Source organism: Salvelinus sp. IW2-2015, linkage group LG15 (genome assembly GCF_002910315.2).
Source record: "Salvelinus sp. IW2-2015 linkage group LG15, ASM291031v2, whole genome shotgun sequence".
NCBI lineage: Eukaryota > Metazoa > Chordata > Actinopteri > Salmoniformes > Salmonidae > Salvelinus > Salvelinus sp. IW2-2015.
Window position 1 is genome coordinate 4977422 of NC_036855.1, and position 22281 is coordinate 4999702.

The window sequence follows — 22281 nt, forward strand, 5'->3', positions numbered from 1 at the left end:
GTGTGTGTGTGTGTGCCGTGCGGTGCGTGTGTGTGTGTGTGTTGGTTGTGTGTGTGTGTGTGCGTCTGTTTAGAAAGTAATGGCAATAATAACTGACGATAAAGAAGACGTAAGAGGCCATTAACCACAAACTCCCACACTAGAACACAGAACACACTAGAACACAGAACAAACTCCAACACTAGAACACAGAACACACTAGAACACAGAACAAACTCCAACACTAGAACACCAGGAACAGACTCCAAACACTAGAACACAGAACAGACCTCCAACACTAGGAACACAGAACAAACTCCATCACTAGAACACAGAACAGACTGCCAACACTACAACACAGAACAGATCCAACACTAGAACACAGAACCAGACTCCAACACTAGACACAGAACAGACTCCAACCACTAGAACACAGAACAGACTCCAACACTAGAACACAGAACGACTCCACACTAGAACACAGAACAGACCCAAACACTAGAACACAGAACAGACTCCAACACTAGAACACAGAAACAGACTCCAACACTAGAACAAAGAACAGACTCCAACACTAGAACACAGAACAGACTCCAACACTAGAACACAGAACAGACTCCACACTAGAACACAGAAACAGACTCCAACACTAGAACATAGAACAGACTCCAACACTAAACACGGACAGATCCAACACTAGAACACAGAACAGACTCCAACACTAGAACACAGAACAGACTCCAACACTAGAACACAGAACGGACATCCAACACTAGAACACAGAACAGACTCCAACACCAGAACACAGAACAATCCTCCAACACTAGAACACAGAACACACTCCAACACTAGAACACCAGAACAGACTCCAAACTAGAACACAGAACAGACTCCAACACTAGAACACAGAACAGACTCCAAACCACTGAACACAGAACAGACTCCAACACTAACCAGAACAAGACTCGAACACTAGAACACTGAACAGACTCCAACACCAGAACACAGAAACACACTCCAACACTAAACACAGAAACAGACTCCAACACTAGAACACAGAACAGACTCCAACACTAGAACACAGAACAGACTCCAACACTAGAACACAAACAAACTCCAACACTAGAACACAGAACAAACCCAACACTAGAAAACAGAACAGACTCCAAAACTAGAACACAGAACAGACTCCAACACTAGAACACAGAACAGGACTCCAACACTAGAACACAGAACAGACTCCAACACTAGAACAACAGAACAGACTCCAACACTAGAAACACGAACAGACTCCAACACCAGAACACAGAACACACTCGCAAACGTAGAACACAGAACAGACTCCAAACACTAGAAACACAGAACAGACCCAACACTAGAACACAGAACAGACTCCAACACTAGAACACAGAACAGACTCCAACACTAGAACACAGAACAGACTCCAACACCCAGAACAAGAAACAACTCCAACACTAGAACACAGAACAGCTCCAACACAGAACACAGAACAGACTCCAACACAGAACACAGAACAGACTCCAAACACTAGCACACAGAACAGACTCACACGAACACAAACAGACAAACGAACACAGAACAGACTCCAACACTAGAACACAAAACAGACTCCAAACACTAGAACACAGAACAGACTCCAACCACCAGAACACAGAACAGACTCCAACACTAGAACACAGAACAGACTCCAACACTAAACACAGAACAGACTCCAACACTAGAACACAGAACAGACTCCAACACTAGAACACAGAACAGACTCCAACACTAGAACACAGAACAGACTCCAACACTAGAACACAGAACAGACTCCAACACTAGAACACAGAACAGACTCCAAACAACTAGACACAGAACCAGACTCCAACACCAGAACACAGAACAATCTCCAACACTAGAACACAAGAACAGACTCCAACACTAGAACACAGAACAGACTCCAACACTAGAACACAGAACAGACTCCAACCACTAGAACACAGAACCAGACTCAACACTAGAACACAGAACAGACTCCAACACTAGAACACAAACAAACCCAAACACTAGAACACAGAACAAACCAACACTACACAAACCAGGACTCCAACACTAGAACACGAACAGACTCCAACACTAGAACACAGAACAGACTCCAACACTAGAACACAGAACAGACTCCAAACACTACGAACCACAAACAGCTCAACACCAGAACACAGAACACACTCCAACACTAGAACACAGAACAGACTCCAACACTAGAACAAGAACAGACCCAACACTAGAACACAGAAAGACTCCAACACCAGAAACACAGAACAACTCCAACACTAGAACACAAGAACAGACTCCAACACTAGAACACAGAAACAGACTCCAACACACAGAACACACAGAACAGACTCCAACACTAGAACACAGAACACACTCCAACACCAGAACAGCAGAACAGACTCCAACACTAGAACACAGAACAGACTCCAACACCAAGAACACAAACAGACTCCAAACACTAGAACACAGAACAACTCCAACACCAGAAACAACTCCAAACACCAGAACACAGAACAGACTCCAAACACTAGACACAGAACAGACTCCAACACTAGAACACAGAACAGACTCCAACACCAGAAACACAGAACAGACTCCAACACTAGAACACGAGAACAGGACTCCAACACTAGAACACAGAACAGACTCCAACACTAGAACACACAGAACAGACTCAACACCAGAACACAGAACGACTCCAACACTAGAACAAAATCAAACAGACTCCAACACTAGAACACAAAACAGACTCCAACACTAGAACACAGAACAGACTCCAACACTAGAACACAGAACAGACTCCAACACAAAACAGAACAGACTCCAACACTAGAACACAGAACAGACTCCAACACTAGAACACAGAACAGACTCCAACACTAGAACACAGAACAGACTCCAACACTAGAACACAGAACAGACTCCAACACTAGAACACAGAACAGACTCCAACACTAGAACACAGCACAGACTCCAACACTAGAACACAGAACAGACTCCAACACTAGACACAGAACAGACTCCAACACCAGAACACAGGAACAGACTCCAACACTAGAACACAGAACAGACTCCAACACTAGAACACAGAACAGACTCCAACACTAGAACACAGAACAGACTCCAAACACCAGAACACAGAACAGACTCCAACACTAGAACACAGAACAGACTCCAACACTAGAAACAAGAACAGACTCCAACACTAGAACACAGAAAGACTCCAAACTAGAACACAGAACAGACTCCAACACCAGAACACCAACAGACTCCAACACTAGAACACAGAACAGACTCCAACACTAGAACACAGAACAGACTCCAACACTAGAACACAAACAGACTCCAACACCAGAACACAGAACAGATCCAACACTAGAACACAGAGCAACTCCAACACCAGAACACAGACAGACACCACACTAGAACACAGAACAGACTCCAACACCAGAACACAGAACAGACTCCAACACTAGAACACAGAACAGACTCCAACACAGAACACAGAACAGACTCCAACACTAGAACACAGAACAGACAGTGTGTGTACAGCACACTTCATACCTCCTGAGGTGATAAAAGACTCAAGGCTGTGTTCAGTAGTTCAGAGGCATATCTGAAGCTTGAGCATACAGGATAATTATGTGTATATTATGTTTGTGTATGTGTGTGTGTATGTGTTTGTGTATGTGTGTGTGCGTGTGTATGTGCTTGCGTGCGTGTATGTGTGTATGTGTATATGTGCGTTTGTTTGTGTGTGTGTGTGTGTGTTGTGTGTGTGTGTGGTGTGTGTGTGTGGTGTGTGTGTGTGTGTGTTGTGTGTTGTGTGTTGTGTGTGTGTGTGTGTGTGTGTGTGTGTGTGTATGTGTGTATGTGTGGGTTTAAAATAGGCCCAGCTGTCTTCCTGCTGTGGATTAGGAAATGTCTCTGGGCTAAACTCCCAGTGATGTGTGACTCACTGCCAGTCTGCATTTCTCCCGTACCTCACAAGAGACATGATGGGCATACACATTCTCCCATCTGCTGGCCACTTCTAAGACAAACACACAGCGTATGAGCAATTTGTACATATTGTAATAAAACACAATTCTTCATTAGGCTAAGACCACATCTACTGTAAGAGTATACAGCCAAACCACACACATTTACTGAACCAACGAAACTGCTCAGGAACTATGCCAACGGATTCAAACCTTTGGCACAGAAAGTGAGTGAGTGAGTGAGTGGATGAGTGAGAGAGAGAGAGAGGAGAAAGAGCGAGAGGGGCGGGTCCTGGAACAACGCGGTGACGGCTCTATGGAAACAGCCAGAGGTCAACAATGATTGGCGTGCAAATGACCTCAAAGCGATACAGTGGGCCCAGAGAGGAGAGACAGAGAGGTGGAGGGAGATGGAGAAGAGTGGAGGGGAGACAGAGAGGTAGAGAGGAGATGGGGAGAGGTGGGAGAGAGATGGAGAGAGGTGGAGGGGAGACACAGAGAGTGGGGAGATAGAGAGAGGTGGAGGGGAGATAGAGAGAGGTGGAGGGAGAGAGGTGGAGGGGAGATGGAGAGAGCTGGAGGGGAGATAGAGAGGTGGAGGGAGGGAGAGAGGTGGAGACGAGATGGAGAGAGGTGGAGGGAGATGGAGAGAGCTGGAGGGAGATGGAGAGAGCTGGAGGGGAGACAGAGAGGTGGAGGGGAGATGGAGAAGGGTGGAAGGGAGATATATAGAGCTGGAGGGAGACAGAGAACGAGAGGAGACATATAAGGTGGAGGGAGACATAGAGAGAGGGAGGGGAGTTGGAGAGAGGTGGAGGGGAGATGGAGATAGGTGGAGGGCAGATGGAGAGAGGTGGAGGGGAGATAGAGAGAGGTGGAGGTAGAGAGAGATGGAGGGTAGATGGAGGCGAGGTGGAGGGGGAGTAAAGAGAGGTGGAGGAGAGAGTGGAGAGAGGTGGAGGGGAGAGAGAGAAGGTGGGAGGGGAGATAGAGAGAGATGGAGGGGAGATAGAGAGAGGTGGAGGGAGATAGAGAGAGAGAGATGGAGGGGAGATAGAGAGAGTTGGAGGGGAGATAGAGAGAGAGAGATGGAGGGAGATAGAGAGAGATGGAGGAGAGAGAGAGAGTGGAGGGGAGAGAGAGAGAGAGGACGAGAGGGAGATAGAGAGAGATGGAGGGGACGAGAGAGAGAGGTGGAGGGAGATAGAGAGAGATGGAGGGGGATAGAGAGAGGTGGAGGGAGAGAGAGAGAGGTGGGAGGAGATAGAGGAGATGGAGGGGAGATAGAGAGAGGTGGAGGAGAGAGAAGAGAGATGGAGGGAGATAGAGAGAGAGAGATGGGGAGAGGGTGGAGGGTAGATAGAAGAGAGAGAGGGAGGGAGATAGAGGAGAGGATGGGGGGAGAGAGGTGGAGGGGAGATAGAGAGAGAGAGATGGAGGGGAGATGGAGAGAGAGAGATGGGGGGAGAGAGGTGGGGGGATAGAGAGAGAGAGATGGAGGGAGATAGAGAGAGAGAGATGGAGGGGAGATAGAGAGAGAGAGTGGGGGGGAGAGAGGTGGAGGGGAGATAGAGAGAGAAGATGAGGGGAGATGGAAGAGAGAGATGGGGGGAGAGAGGTGGAGGGGAGATAGAGAGAGAGAATGAGGGGAGATGTTTTGTTCATTCTAGACACCTCATGATGATCCTCTCCTTCAAGTCACCTGATCACTGAGGAGTGAGTCCTCTCCTTCAAGTCACCTGATCACTGAAGAGTGAGTTCTCTCCTTCAAGTCACCTGATCACTGAAGAGTGAGTCCTCTCCTTCAAGTCACCTGATCACTGCAGAGTGAGTCCTCTCCTTCAAGTCACCTGATCACTGAAGAGTGAGTCGTCTCTTCAAGTCACCTGATCACTGAGGAGTGAGTCCTCTCCTTCAAGTCACCTGATCACTGAGGAGTGAGTGAGCCTCCCATATTAATGAAGAGAGCTCACATAACAATCACCAGACACTCTCCCTCTATCCCCTCCCTCCCTCGCTCTCTGTTCCCTGTCATTTTAGCAGTAGATAATGTAATCACAAGTGGTTCTGTACTCAGATCAGGTGACAGACTGAGCTGTTAGATTCCTGTAGCTCCTCCTCACACACACACACACACACACACACACACACACACACACACACACCCACACCACACACACACACACACACACACACACACACACACACACAACACCACACACGGTTTTCCCCGCTATGTCCCGCCACTCTAGCCTTGTGAAACCAGACACCCCTCACACAGCAGCACAGAATGAAAGATGAGTTGAGTTCAGTCCCAGTTCCCAACAACAGAGACAGCAGAGCTCCATAAAACTAGCACAGATACAGTGGACGCTCGTCACTGATGCTCCAGTCCAGCCAATGTCTCGTTCACACTAAACCATATACAGGCCATTAACAAACAACAGGCTCGACCCGACAACAACGTCAGTAAATCAGAGTTTATGGAGCAAGGTTAGAAAGACATGTTAACAGTGTACATTGTTAAATTGTTTTTTCCCCCCGGACTGTGACCCATACACTACTGATTATACACCACAACACACACCCCCGCCCTTCCCATTGATTCCATGGTTCCGTACCGGTTCCAGAGATGCGCTCCCCGTGGCCGAGCAGGCGTACATAGACGTCCCTGGCCGTATGGTTGGCCATGCGGAGCTGCAGGTTTGGACTGGTGGTGATCTTTAACCGGCAGCGCACCGCATCTCCCCGCTCCTCCAGAACCTCCCCACAACCCTCCAGAACCTCCCCACAACCCTCCAGAACCTCCCCACACCCCAACTCCCAAACCCTCCAGAACCTCCCCACAACCCTCACAGATCTCCTCTGCCTCCTCAACCAGCCCCTCCCCAGCCCTTCACCAGCTCCTCAACCAGCCCTCACCAGCCCTCACACAGCCCTTCACCCAGCTCCTCAACCAGCCCCTCAACCAGCCCCTCAACCAGCTCCTCACCAGCTCCTCACCTAGCCCCTTACCCAGACTCTCACCCAGACCTCAACCAGCCCATCACTCAGCCCCTCGCCCAGCCCCTCAACCAGCCCCTCACCCAGCTCCTCACCCAGCCCCTTACCCAGCCCCTCACCCAGCCCCTCAACCAGCCCCTCAACCAGCCCCTCACCCAGCCCCTCAACCAGCTCCTCACCCAGCTCCTCACCCAGCCCCTTACTCAGCCCCTCACCCAGCTCCTCAACCAGCCCCTCACCCAGCTCCTCACCCAGCTCCTCAACCACGTCCGCCGGGGCGTGAGGGTCCCCGACTCCCCCACACCCAGAGGGTCCCCGACTCTCAACCCAATATCTGCCTCATTCCTCTGCTCCAGAAGCTCCATGGCTACTTTGCTCCCCCGTTAACTCTGACAGCAGCGCCTCGACTCCCACACACACTGACTGACCGTCCTCTGAGCTCTGCACCAGGTTAACACGCATACACACACCAAACTCTCCAGATGACTTAAATGTCAGCAGTGTTAACAAAGACAGGGCATTAGGGTGGATCATCCCAAAAGCAGAGGGCCTATTTTACACCCCTGGGCTTGCAGAGAGGGCCAGCTAATCTCTGACTGATTAGGGCTAGAGAGGCTAGGATAAAGGGGGCCAGAGACACTAGGAGAGAGGGGGCCAGAGACACTAGGAGAGAGAGGGGCCAGAGACACTAGGAGAGAGGGGGCCAGAGACACTAGGAGAGAGGGGGGCTAGAGAGGCAAGAGAAAGGGGGCCAGAGAGGCTAGGATAAAGGGGGGCCAGAGACACTAGGAAGGAGGGGCCAGAGAAGCTAGGTGAGAGAGGGGGGTCATAGAGGCTAGAGAGGGGTGTCAGAAAGGTTAGGAGAGAGGGTGCCAGAGTGGTTAAGAGAGAGGGGGCCAGGGGAGCTAGAAAGAAGGGGGTCAGAAAGGTAGGAGAGAGGGGTGCCAGAGTGGTTAAGAGAGTGGGGGCCAGGGTAGCTAGAAAGAGAGGGGGTCAGAAAGGTTAGGAGAGAGGGGGTCCAGAATGGCTGTAGAGATGGGGGATCAGAGAGATAGGAGAGAGGATCAGAAAGGTTAGGAGAGAGGGGGCAGAATGGCTTGGTAGAGAGGGGGATCAGAGAGGATAGGAGAGAGGGATCAGAAAGGTTAGGAGAGAGGGGGGCAGAATGGCTTGGTAGAGAGGGGGATCAGAGAGGATAGGAGAGAGGGGGATCAGAAAGGTTAGGAGAGAGGGGGGCAGAATGGCTTGGTAGAGAGGGATCAGAGAGGATAGGAGAGAGGGGGATCAGAAAGTTAGGAGAGAGGGGGGCAGAATGGCTGGTAGGAGAGGGGGATCAGAGAGGATAGGAGAGAGGGGGGATCAGAAAGGTTAGGAGAGAGGGGCAGAAGGGGGCCAGGAACCTAGAAGAAGGGCCAGGGAACCTAGGGAGAGAGGGGGGCCAGGGAAGCTAGGGAGAGAGGGGGCCCATAGATGCTAGGGAGAGAGGGGGCGAGAGAAGCTAGGGAGAGAGGGGGCCAGAGAGGCTACGGAGAGGGGGGCACATACATGTTCACATCCCGTTATATTACCCATTCATGCTGATGCATATGAAGGGGTTTATGTTCCTAAAACCCCCTTAGGGCTATCAATTTAACAATCAAATGTATTTATGGAGCCCTTTTCAAACAAGCAGATGTCACAAAGTGCTTATACAGAAACCAAGCCTAAAACACCAGAGAGCAAGCAATRCAGATGTAGAGGCACGGTGGCTAGGAGAAACTCCCTAGAGAGGCAGGAGCCTAGAGAGGAACCAGGCTCTGAGGGGTGGCCAGTCCTCTTCCAGCCAGCCAGCCGACCAGCCAACCCGGCCCTGTGTAGTGGCCCTGGGGTAGACTAGACAGGCTGTGCTAGTCAGTCATAGGAGGCCTACAGAGACTACAGAGGCTCAGGGTCTATAGGCCTGGTCAGCACCAACACCTGCTGCTGGTGACTGCTTCCTGCTCCGGCCCAGTCAGTCGAGAGTTGACAGATGAAATGGCCACTCTGGTAGTTCTTTAAAACCCAGCCAAGATCATTTTTTCCCGGCAGGCATATGCTGTAAATTGTCCTGGCAGGATGGTGGATAAGAAGCTGACTAGAGTGAGAATAGAGCCCTATGCGTGTAATAGCGTAATGCCCTAAATGGGAATGTGAAAGAGGGACGTTTGTGTGTGTGTGTGTGTGTGTGTTAGAATCCAGGGGGTAACACCTTGGGGGTATAACTCAGAGGTAGAGACAGGCCCCCTGGATGTCTCCTGATACCTCACCCCCGCTGACGGATGGCAAACACAAAGTATTAAAAAAACAAGTTCAGGTCAGTGGCGTAGACAGAAATCCGTTGGTGGGTGGGCCTGCAGAAATGTTTGGGGAAACAGCTAACATCCTGCAATTCTACACATTTTGCAAAGATAAACATTTTCAGTTCATACTATTCTACACATAGTAACATGAGGCTGAGAGAAAATKTTGCTTTTTTAAAGCTAATTTCCTGTAATTCCACACATTTTTCCATGGGGCAAAGAGGAAAATGTGCAGTTTTATAGCTAATTAAAGCTACAATATAGGTGTGTGGACTGTGATAAAGGCACTGGTTTATCAGCTGTGTTGTTTGCTAAATGAACTAATGAAGTAGACAGTGGCCTGGTACATATATAGCTATAGAAGCACAGTGACATATGCCTCAGTCATATTGGTGGCTAATTGGGGGTGTGGCCTTCAGTTAATTATTTTTAGCCACCCATCCCATGAGAGTGAATGTAATTTTTGTTAATCTGCATGTCATTCCAGTGCAATGCTTGCTTTGACTTCTATCTGATGTGTTTGCATGTTTAGGTAACACTGACAAGTACAGGGCATTAAACAATATATGTCTAATTGGCCCACCCATACATAGAGTGGCTGGTTCAGGTTTCTGCCCTCTCTCCTCTCCTGCTTCCCCCCTATCTCCATCCCCCTCTCCCCTTTGCTCTTCTTCCCTCTCTCCTCGCCTCTCTCTTCTTCAGCTCCCCCTCTCTTTCTTCCATCTCTGTTCCCCCCAAGGGCAGGTCTGGTCAGACAGCCTCCTGGGGATAAACTGATCCTAGGCCAGTGTTAAGCCAGTGTCAGCAGTAGAGCTGATGGATTAGGCTCTGTGGTCCCTCGGCAGAACACTTCTTATACTGACCCCTATACATACTACCAGCCTGTCAGTCCTAGTCTGGAACAACTAACGACCACTATACATACTACCAGCCTGTCAGTCCTAGTCTGGAACAACTAACGACCACTATACATACTACCAGCCTGTCAGTCCTAGTCTGGAACAACTAACGACCACTATACATACTACCTGCCTGTCAGTCCTAGTCTGGAACAACTAACGACCACTATACATACTACCAGCCTGTCAGTCCTAGTCTGGAACAACTAACGACCACTATACATACTACCAGCCTGTCAGTCCTAGTCTGGAACAATTAACGACCCTATACATACCACCAGCCTGTCAGTCCTAGTCTGGAACAACTAACGACCACTATACATACTCCAGCCTGTCAGTCCTAGTCTGGAACAACTAACGACCACTATACATACTACCAGCCTGTCAGTCCTAGTCTGGAACAACTAACGACCACTATACAAACCACCAGCCTGTCAGTCCTAGTCTGGAACAACTAACAACCCCTATACATACTACCAGCCTGTCAGTCCTAGTCTGGAACAACTAACGACCACTATACATACTACCAGCCTGTCAGTCCTAGTCTGGAACAACTAACGACCACTATACATACCACCAGCCTGTCAGTCCTAGTCTGGAACAACTAACGACCACTATACATACTACCGGCCTGTCAGTCCTAGTCTGGAACAACTAACGACCACTATACATCCACCAGCCTGTCAGTCCTAGTCTGGAACAACTAACGACCACTATACAACACCAGCCTGTCAGTCCTAGTCTGGAACAACTAACGACCACTATACATACTACCAGCCTGTCAGTCCTAGTCTGGAACAACTAACGACCACTATACATACTACCTGCCTGTCAGTCCTAGTCTGGAACAACTAACGACCACTATACATACTACCGGCCTGTCAGTCCTAGTCTGGAACAACTAACGACCACTATACATACTACCAGCCTGTCAGTCCTAGTCTGGAACAACTAACGACCACTATACATACTACCAGCCTGTCAGTCCTAGTCTGGAACAACTAACGACCACTATACATACTACCGGCCTGTCAGTCCTAGTCTGGAACAACTAACGACCACTATACATACCACCGGCCTGTCATCCTAGTCTGGAACAACTAACGACCACTATACATACTACCGCCTGTCAGTCCTAGTTGGAACAACTAACGAGCCACTATACTACTACCGGCCTGTCAGTCCTAGTCTGGAACAACTAACGACCACTATACATACTACCAGCCTGCAGTCCTAGTCTGGAACAACTACGACCACTATACATACTACCGGCCTGTCAGTCCTAGTCTGGAACAACTAACGACCACTATACATACTACCGGCCTGTCAGTCCTAGTCTGGAACAACTAACGACCACTATACATACTACCGGCCTGTCAGTCCTAGTCTGGAACAACTAACGACCACTATACATACTACCAGCCTGTCAGTCCTAGTCTGGAACAACTAACGATCCACTATACATACTACCAGCTGTCAGTCCTAGTCTGGAACAATAACGACCACTATACATACTACCAGCCTGTCAGTCCTAGTCTGGAACAACTAACGCCCACTATACATACTACCAGCCTGTCAGTCCTAGTCTGGAACAACTAACGACCACTATACATATAAACCAGCCTGTCAGTTCTAGTCTGGAACAACTAACGACCACTATACATACCACCAGCCTGTCAGTCCTAGTCTGGAACAACTAACGACCACCTATATACCACCAGCCTGTCAGTCCTAGTCTGGAACAACTAACGACCACTATACATACTACCAGCCTGTCAGTCCTAGTCTGGAACAACTAACGACCACTATACATACTACCAGCCTGTCAGTCCTAGTCTGGAACAACTAACGACACTATACATACCACCAGCCTGTCAAGTCCTAGTCTGGAACAACTAACGACCACTATATATACACCAGCCTGTCAGTCCTAGTCTGGAACAACTAACGACCACTATACATACTACCAGCAGGTCAGTCCTAGTCTGGAACAACTAACGACCACTATACATACTACCAGCCTGTCAGTCCTAGTCTGGAACAACTAACGACCACTATACATACTACCAGCCTGTCAGTCCTAGTCTGGAACAACTAACGACCACTATACATACTACCAGCATGTCAGCCTAGTCTGGAACAACTAACGACCACTATACATACTACCAGCTGTCAGTCCTAGTCTGGAACAACTAACGACCACTATACATACTACCAGCCTGTCAGTCCTAGTCTGAACAACTAACGACCACTATACATACTACCAGCCTGTCAGTCCTAGTCTGTAACAACTAACGACCACTATATCATACCACCAGCCTGTCAGTCCTAGTCTGGAACAATTAACGACCCCTATACATACCACCAGCCTGTCAGTCCTAGTCTGGAACAACTAACGAACCACTATACATACTACCAGCCTGTCAGTCCTAGTCTGGAACAACTAACGACCACTATACATACACCAGCCTGTCAGTCCTAGTCTGGAACAACTAACGACCACTATACATACTACCAGCCTGTCAGTCCTAGTCTGGAACAACTAACGACACTATACATACTACCAGCCTGTCAGTCCTAGTCTGGAACAACTAACGACCACTATACATACTACCAGCCTGTCAGTCCTAGTCTGGAACAACTAACGACCACTATACATACTACCGGCCTGTCAGTCCTAGTCTGGAACAACTAACGACCACTATACATACTACCAGCCTGTCAGTCCTAGTCTGGAACAACTAACGACACTAACATACTACCAGCTGTCAGTCCTAGTCTGGAACAACTAACGACCACTATACATACTACCAGCCTGTCAGTCCTAGTCTGGAACAACTAACGCCACTATACATACTACCAGCCTGTCAGTCTAGTCTGGAACAACTAACGACCACTATACATACTACCAGCCTGTCAGTCTAGTCTGAACAACTAACGACCACTATACATACACCAGCCTGTCAGTCCTAGTTGGAACAATAACGACCCCTATACATACCACCAGCCTGTCAGTCCTAGTCTGAACAACTAACGACACATAACATACTACCAGCCTGTCAGTCCTAGTCTGAACAACTAACGACCACTATACATACACCAGCCTGTCAGTCCTAGTCTGGAACAACTAACGACCACTATACATACTACCAGCTGTCAGTCCTAGTCTGGAACAACTAACGACCACTATACATACTACCAGCCGTGTCAGTCCTAGTCTGGAACAACTAACGACCCTATACATACTACCAGCCTGTCAGTCCAGTCTGGAACAACTAACGACACTATACATACTACCAGCCTGTCAGTCCTAGTCTGGAACAACTAACGACCACTAACATACCACCAGCCTGTCAGTCCTAGTCTGGAACAACTAACGACCACTATACATACTACCAGCCTGTCAGTCCAGTCTGAACAACTAACGACCACTATACATACTACCAGCCTGTCAGTCCTAGTCTGGAACAACTAACGACCACTATACATACTACCAGCCTGTCAGTCCTAGTCTGGAACAACTAACGACCACTATACATACTACCAGCCTGTCAGTCCTAGTCTGGAACAACTAACGACCACTATACATACTACCGCCTGTCAGTCCTAGTCTGGAACAACTAACGACCACTATACATACTACCGGCCTGTCAGTCCGATCTGGAACAACTAACGACCACTATTACATACTACCGGCCTGTCAGTCCTAGTCTGGAACAAATAACGACACATATACATACTACCAGCCTGTCAGTCCTAGTCGTGGAACAACTAACGACCACTATACATACTACCAGCCTGTCAGTCCTAGTCTGGAACAACTAACGACACTATACATACTACCAGCCTGTCAGTCCTAGTCTGGAACAACTAACGACCACTATACATACTACCAGCCTGTCAGTCCTAGTCTGGAACAACTAACGACCACTATACATACTACCAGCCTGTCAGTCCTAGTCTGGAACAACTAACGACCACTATACATACTACCAGCCTGTCAGTTCTAGTCTGGAACAACTAACGACCACTATACAACCACCAGCCTGTCAGTCCTAGTCTGGAAAACTAACGACCACTATATAACCACCAGCCTGTCAGTCCTAGTCTGGAACAAACTAACGACCACTATACATACTACCAGCCTGTCAGTCCTAGTCTGGAACAACTAACGACCACTATACATACTACCAGCCTGTCAGTCCTAGTCTGGAACAACTAACGACCACTATACATACACCAGCCTGTCAGTCCTAGTCTGGAACAACTAACGACCACTATACATACCACCAGCCTGTCAGTCCTAGTCTGGAACAACTAACGACCACTATAATACACCAGCCTGTCAGTCCTAGTCTGGAACAACTAACGACCACTATACATACTACCAGCTGTCAGTCCTAGTCTGGAACAACTAACGACCACTATAACATACTACCAGCCTGTCAGTCCTAGTCTGGAACAACTAACGACCACTATACATACTACCAGCCTGTCAGTCCTAGTCGGAACAACTAACGACCACTATACATACTACCAGCATGTCAGTCCTAGTCGGAACAACTAACGACCACTATACATACTACCAGCATGTCAGTCCTAGTCTGGAACAACTAACGACCACTATACATACTACCAGCCTGTCAGTCCTAGTCTGGAACAACTAACGACCACTATACATACTACCAGCCTGTCAGTCCTAGTCTGTAACAACTAACGACCACTATATATCACACCAGCCTGTCAGTCCTAGTCTGGAACAATTAACGACCACTATACATACCACCAGCCTGTCAGTCCTAGTCTGGAACAACTAACGACCACTATACATACTACCAGCCTGTCAGTCCTAGTCTGGAACAACTAACGACCACTATACATACACCAGCCTGTCAGTCCTAGTCTGGAACAACTAACGACCACTATACATACTACCAGCCTGTCAGTCCTAGTCTGGAACAACTAACGACCACTATACATACTACCAGCCTGTCAGTCCTAGTCTGAACAACTAACGACCACTATACATACTACCAGCCTGTCAGTCCTAGTCTGGAACAACTAACGACCACTATACATACTACCAGCCTGTCAGTCCTAGTCTGGAACAACTAACGACCACTATACATACTACCAGCCTGTCAGTCCTAGTCTGGAACAACTAACGACCACTATACATACTACCAGCCTGTCAGTCCTAGTCTGGAACAAACTAACGACCACTATACATACCACCAGCCTGTCAGTCCTAGTCTGGAACAACTAACGACCACTATACATACTACCAGCCTGTCAGTCCTAGTCTGGAACAACTAACGACCACTATACATACTACCAGCCTGTCAGTCCTAGTCTGGAACAACTAACGACCACTATACATACTACCAGCCTGTCAGTCCTAGTCTGGAACAACTAACGACCACTATACATACACCAGCCTGTCAGTCCTAGTCTGGAGAAACTCCACCTTGTACCATTTACAGGACAAGAGGCACCAGCTTCTATGCCACACATAAACCAGCCTACCGGTTACAAGCCATCTATTGTTACTGTATATCTGGGATGAGACTAACATGAGGTTTAGTAAACAAAGAAATAGACAGAAATAGACACACCACACACACACACACACACACCACACACACCACACACACACACACACACCACACAACACACACACACACACCACACACACACACCACACACACACACACACACCACACACACACACACACACACACACACACACACACACACACAAGCCCCCTTTGAGCCAAACAAATATGTGCTAATTAAGTTACTGTTAACGCTAACCCTAGCTTGGCTCCTGGGTCTGTTTCCGTGATGTTCATGGTGCACTTCCGTGACTGGTCATTACCAGCATGGTGTCCTCAGGGAGGCTCATGGGAGGTGTATTTTTAGCTCTGTGATTGGAGTCTCCAGGGAAACGAGGCTTACCGTAGCATCAGCTTCTCAATTTACACTCCAACTCCGAGAGCTGGATACCTAACAGCTGTCATTGGAGACCAAGCAAACCCAAGGAAGCGGCCGGTATGTGTGTATGTGTGTATGCATGCATGCGTGTATGTATTATTTGCCTGAGTGTGTGTGTGTGACTGCGTGCTCTTACCATTGTCTGCCGAGGTCTCTTCATACTCATTGGTGGAGGGCAGTGCTGGGACAAGAGGCTCCATGTTTATGATCAGGTTTTTGTGGCTCAGTGAGTTGAAGCTTCTGCTCTGCCCAAAGTGTAACCTGAAACATTATAAACAACACTTGTTATCTGAGTTACTAAACACACATTTTCCTGGTATGTGGTACTAACTACATGACAGTGAGGTTCAGTTCTCTCTCTCTCACCTATGCACCTCCGGTGGCTCTCTCTGATCTTGGAGCTGGCTTCGATGACCTTCTTTTGCAACTCTTCCACTAAAGAGAAAAAATGTCATTTTTGGAGAAGTGACTTATGTCTAGGGGTAGTTCTACAGTGTGACTTGTCTAGGGTAGTTCTACAGTGTGACTTTGTCTAGGGGTAGTTCTACAGTGTGACTTTGTCTTGGTGTAGTTCTACAGTGTGACTTTGTCTAGGTTAGTTCTACAGTGTGACTTTGTCTAGGTGTAGTTCTACAGATGACTTTGTCTTGGTGTAGTTCTACAGTGTGACTTTGTTTGTGTAGTTCTACAGTAGTGACTTTGTCTTGGTGTAGTTCGTCAGTGTGACTTTGTCTTGTGTAGCTCTACAGTGTGACTTTGTCTTGGTGTAGTTCGTCAGTGTGACTTTGTCTTGGTGTAGCTCTACAGTGTGACTTTGTCTAGGGGTAGTTCTACAGTGTGACTTTGTCTTGGTGTATCTCTACAGTGTGACTTTGTCTAGGGGTAGTTCTACAGTGTGACTTTGTCTTGTGTATCTCTACAGTGTACTTTGTCTAGGGTAGTTCTACGTGTGACTTTGTTTAGGTGTAGTTCTACAGTGTGACTTTGTCTTGGTTAGTTTCACAGTGTGACTTTGTCTTGGTGTATCTCTACATGTTGACTTTGTCTAGGGGTAGTTCTACAGTGTGACTTTGTTTAGGTGTAGTTCTACAGTGTGACTTTGTCTAGGTATAGTTCTTCAGTGTGACTTTGTCTAGTGTAGTTCTACAGGTGACTTTGTCTTATGGTTTTAGTCGTCAGTGTGACTTTGTCTTGTGTAGTTCTACAGTGTGACTTTGTCTTGGTGTAGTTCTCAGTGTGACTTTGTCTTGGTGTAGTTCTACAGGTGACTTTGTCTTGGTGTATCTCTACAGTGTGACTTTGTCTAGGTAGTTCTACAGTGTGACTTTGTTTAGTGTAGTTCTACAGTGTACTTTGTCTTGGTGTAGTTCTACAGTGTGACTTTGTCTTGGTGTATCTCTACAGTGTGACTTTGTCTAGGGGTTATTCTACAGTGTGACTTTGTTTAGGTGTAGTTCTACAGTGTGACTTTGTCTAGGTATAGTTCTTCAGTGTGACTTTGTCTAGGTGTAGTTCTACAGGGTGACTTTGTCTTGGTGTAGTTCTTCAGTGTGACTTTGTTTGGTGTAGTTCTTCAGTGTGACTTTGTTTAGGTGTAGTTCTACAGTGTGACTTTTCTTGTTTAGTTCTACAGTGTGACTTTGTCTTGGTGTATCCTACAGTGTGACTTTGTCTAGGGTAGTTCTACAGTGTACTTTGTTTAGGTGTAGTTCTACAGTGTGACTTGTCTAGGTATAGTATTCTTCAGTGTGACTTTGTCTTGGTGTAGTTCTACAGTGTGACTTTGTCTTGGTGTAGTTCTTCAGTGTGACTTTGTCTAGGTGTAGTTATACGCTGTGACTATGTCTTGGTGTAGTTCTACAGTGTGACTTTATCTTGGTGTAGTTCTACAGTGTGACTTTGTCTAGGTGTAGTTCTACAGTGTGTACTGTATCATACAGGGTAAAGTTACACCAAAGCAGGAGATCAACCTTAGTCCAAACATTGTCCCCAAACCTGAGATCATATCAACATGTTATACAGTATGTTACCTAGACCTAGTCCATATCGGGGAAAAAACATGACTTTTACATTTTAATTTTAGTAGACGCTCTTTCAAATGCGACTTACAGGAGCAATTATGGTTAAGGGCCTTGCTCAAGGGCATATCAGCAGATTTGTCAACTAGTCGGCTCGGGGATTCGAACCAGCAACATTTTGATTACTGGCCCAACGCTCCAACCGCTAGGCTACCTGCCGACTTGAACCAATTAATTCTCTATAACAAATAACCTAGTCCTTAAGCTAAATTAAGCTAAATCGTCTCTTAAGCTAAATTGCTTGAGCACTTATCCAGCTGCTGAAATGAAGAGATACGTAGCATGTAAGCCATGTTAGGTGCTTTGGGAAATGATCAAAACAAACAATACATAAGCCTAGGGGCATTTATCTGGACACAGCTTGGTTTAGTAAGGCTCAGTGACACAGTCAAGCATTCAATGTCGCACCTGTACCGAAACCTGCTTCCCTTGAAGAAAATATTACTGCTGGACACAGTCTTGATCTGGCTTGACTTTGCACATCTGTCAAAGAGACGTAGATAATTGTTTGTTGAGCAAGATGGCACATTGATTCATTAGTTACATTTGGCATTTAGGAACTCATAGGACTTGACAGGTATCCAAATGTGATGTTTGGTTCATTCTAGTTAGTCCTGTCAAAAAGGACCTCATAGGACTTTAMAGGTATCCAGTCTAGTTGGTCCTGTCAAAAAGGAACTCATAGGACTTGACAGGTATCCAGTCTAGTTGGTCCTGTCAAAAAGGTTAATGTGTGCCAGGACAGCACTTCACAGTTCTCTCTGACTGCCATTTTCTAAATTCAATTCAGTCTCATTTGATTAACGGGCTCTGATCTGACATCCGAGCCTGCCTCTCTGCTGAGGAACAGGGAAACTCGAGACCCCAGGAGCCAGAAAAAAGCAATCAGGAGCCAGGCTCAGCTGCTGGCCCTGAGAGCCAGTGCTGTCTGTCTGTCCAACCCTCCACCCCTCCCATCCAACCCCATCCATCCATCCATCCATCCAGCCAGCCAGCCAGCCAGTCACACTCATAACTCTGGATTAAACTACTGACAACAGCAGTCTGCAGCCACAAATCAACCTGGCTAGAGCTTACGCGCACACACACACATACGCGCACACACAAAAACACACACAAACACACACAGCCATGTCTTACTATAATTGTGAGGAATTTTTGGGGACCAGCAATTGATTCCCATTCAAAATCCTATTTTCCCTAAGCGCTACCCTTTACCTTAACTTGAACCCTAACCTTAACCTTAACCTTAACCATAACCCCTAACCTAACCTTAATTCGAACCCTTTTTACAAGTGAGGACCGGCAAAATGTCCTCACTTCTCTGAATTTGAGTTGGTTTGCTATTCTTGTGAGGACTTCTGATACTTAAAAGTATAGTAAAACTTGTACACACACACACACACAGTCTTAATGCGACTTACAGGAGCAATTATGGTTAAGGGCCTTGCTCAAGGGCACATCAGCAGATTTTTCAACTAGTCGGCTCGGGGATTCGAACCAGCACACACACACACACACACACACACACACACACACACACACCACACACACCACACACACACACACCACACACACACACACACACACAACACACACACACACACACACACACACACACACCACACACACAGTCTTGTACTCCCCCCTGTGTGGGGACTTCACAAGAATAGTTAAACACGTCCAAACACACACACAAGTTCCAACTTTGATAGAGAGGTGGATAGAGAGTGTTGCAGTGTTTTGTGGGACTCACTTGTAAAATGCTTGGTCTCCACCCCACACTCCACAAATGTTTACACGCTGCTGGGGTAGAGGTGTGGAACGTCAGCACCAGTTTCTTCTGCAGAGAGAGAGAGAGAGAGAGGGGTGGAAAGAGAGACCGATAGAAAAGAGAGAGAGAGAAGAGATAGAGAGAGAGGGTGGGAAAGAGAGACCGATAGAAAGAGAGAGAAAAAGAGGGGGGGAGCGATGGGAGAGAGAGAGAGAGAGAGAGTGATGGAAGGAGACGAACAAAGCGAGAAAGACAGTGAATTAGGACAAGGCATCCAACAAAGTGCTGAACATGTTGAGAGTGAGCTGTGCAAAGTGCTGACCCAGACCCTACACCCAGCCTGTTAGGGAGATGGGGAAGTGGAGAGCAGAACACTTGTGCACTACCAGCACTAAGCAGCTCTTAAAAGGCCACGGGTGTGAGGGAGTTTATGGGCAGAGCTGGGGATAAGACGGGGATCAATTCCAGTAAAAGTCCAGTTATCTGCTCTGTGTCTGGTAATATGAGACGGCAGATCAATGTTATCTGCAGCATTACAGAGCACAGAGCAGATCCAGAGCCTGACAGTAGAGATCAAATAAACAGACGTTCCCTGACCTGGACAGACTTAACCACTGTAACACTAAACTGACAGAGACTTACCACTGTAACACTGATACTGACAAGACTTAACCATATAACAATGGAACACTAATACTGACAGAGACTTACCACCTGTAACACTGATACTGACAGAGACTTAACCTGTAACAATGGACACTAATACTGAACAGAGACTTATCCACTGTCAACACTGATACTGACAGAGACTTAACCTCTGTAACAGTAATACTGACAGAGACTTATCCACTGTAACACTAATACTGACAGAGACTTATCCACTGTAACAATGAACACTGATACTGACAGAGACTTATCCACTGTAAACTAATACTGACAGAGACTTAACCCTGTAAACATAATACTGACAGAGACTTAACCTGTAACATAATACTGACAGAGACTTAACCTCTGTAACAGTATACTGACAGAGACTTACCACTGTAACACTAATACTGACAGAGACTTAACCACTGTAACACTAATACTGACAGAGACTTAACCACTGTACACTAATACTGACAGAGACTTACCACTGTAACACTAATACTGACAGAGACTTATCCACTGTAACACTAATACTGACAGAGACTTACCACTGTAACAATGGAACACTATACTGACAGAGACTTACCACTGTAACACTAATACTGACAGAGACTTATCCACTGTACAGTAATACTGACAGAGACTTATCCACTGTAACACTGATACTGACAGAGACTTAACCACTGTAACACTAATACTGACAGAGACTTAACCACTGTAACTAACACTGATACTGACAGAGACTTAACCACCTGTAACACTAATGATGACAGAGACTTAACCACTGTAACTAATGACAGAGACTATCCACTGTAACACTAATCTGACAGAGACTTAACACTGTAACACTAAACTGACAGAGACTTATCCACTGTAACACTAATACTGACAGAGACTTAACCACTGTAACACTAATACTGACAGAGACTTAACCCTGTAACATAAATACTGACAGAGACTTAACCACTGTAACACTAATACTGACAGAGACTTAACCACTGTAACACTAATGCTGACAGAGACTTAACCACTGTAACACTAAACTGACAGAGACTTAACCACTGTAACACTAATGATGACAGAGACTTATCCACTGTAACACTAATGATGACAGAGACTAACCACTGTAAGAACTAATGATGACAGAGACTTATCCACGTAACACTAATGATGACAAGAGACTTATCCACTGTAACACTAATGATGACAGAGACTTAACCACTGTAACACTAATGCTGACAGAGACTTAACCCTGTAACACTAATACTGACAGAGACTTAACCTCTGTAACAATGGAACACTAATACTGTCCTATAAGACTGAACAACTTACCCTAAAAATAAGATTTGGGTGATGAATTCCCCCATTCCATGCTGTTACACTTTGGTTATATTCCAATGGCATCCAATTCTCTATATAGTGCACTACAACCAGAGGGGCCCAGGTTAAAGGGAATAAGGGTGCCATTGGTATGAAGCCTGTGTCACAGTCTAAAGTGTATTAACCAGCTGTTTGCACTGATACTGTACACGAGTGTAAGGAGGGATTTTA

At 46.8% G+C, this 22281-nt stretch overlaps 1 protein-coding gene across 1 annotated transcript in view; it reads right to left on the reverse strand.

Moving 5' to 3' along the window:
• frmd3 (FERM domain containing 3) overlaps positions 1-22281 on the reverse strand; it is a 137485-nt gene that overhangs the window by 7170 nt on the left and 108034 nt on the right. Inside the window, 5 exon segments of the mRNA XM_070446892.1 lie at positions 16367-16491; positions 16597-16665; positions 18717-18791; positions 20065-20085; positions 20087-20151. Of these exon segments, the coding sequence (XP_070302993.1) occupies positions 16367-16491; positions 16597-16665; positions 18717-18791; positions 20065-20085; positions 20087-20151 (355 nt within the window).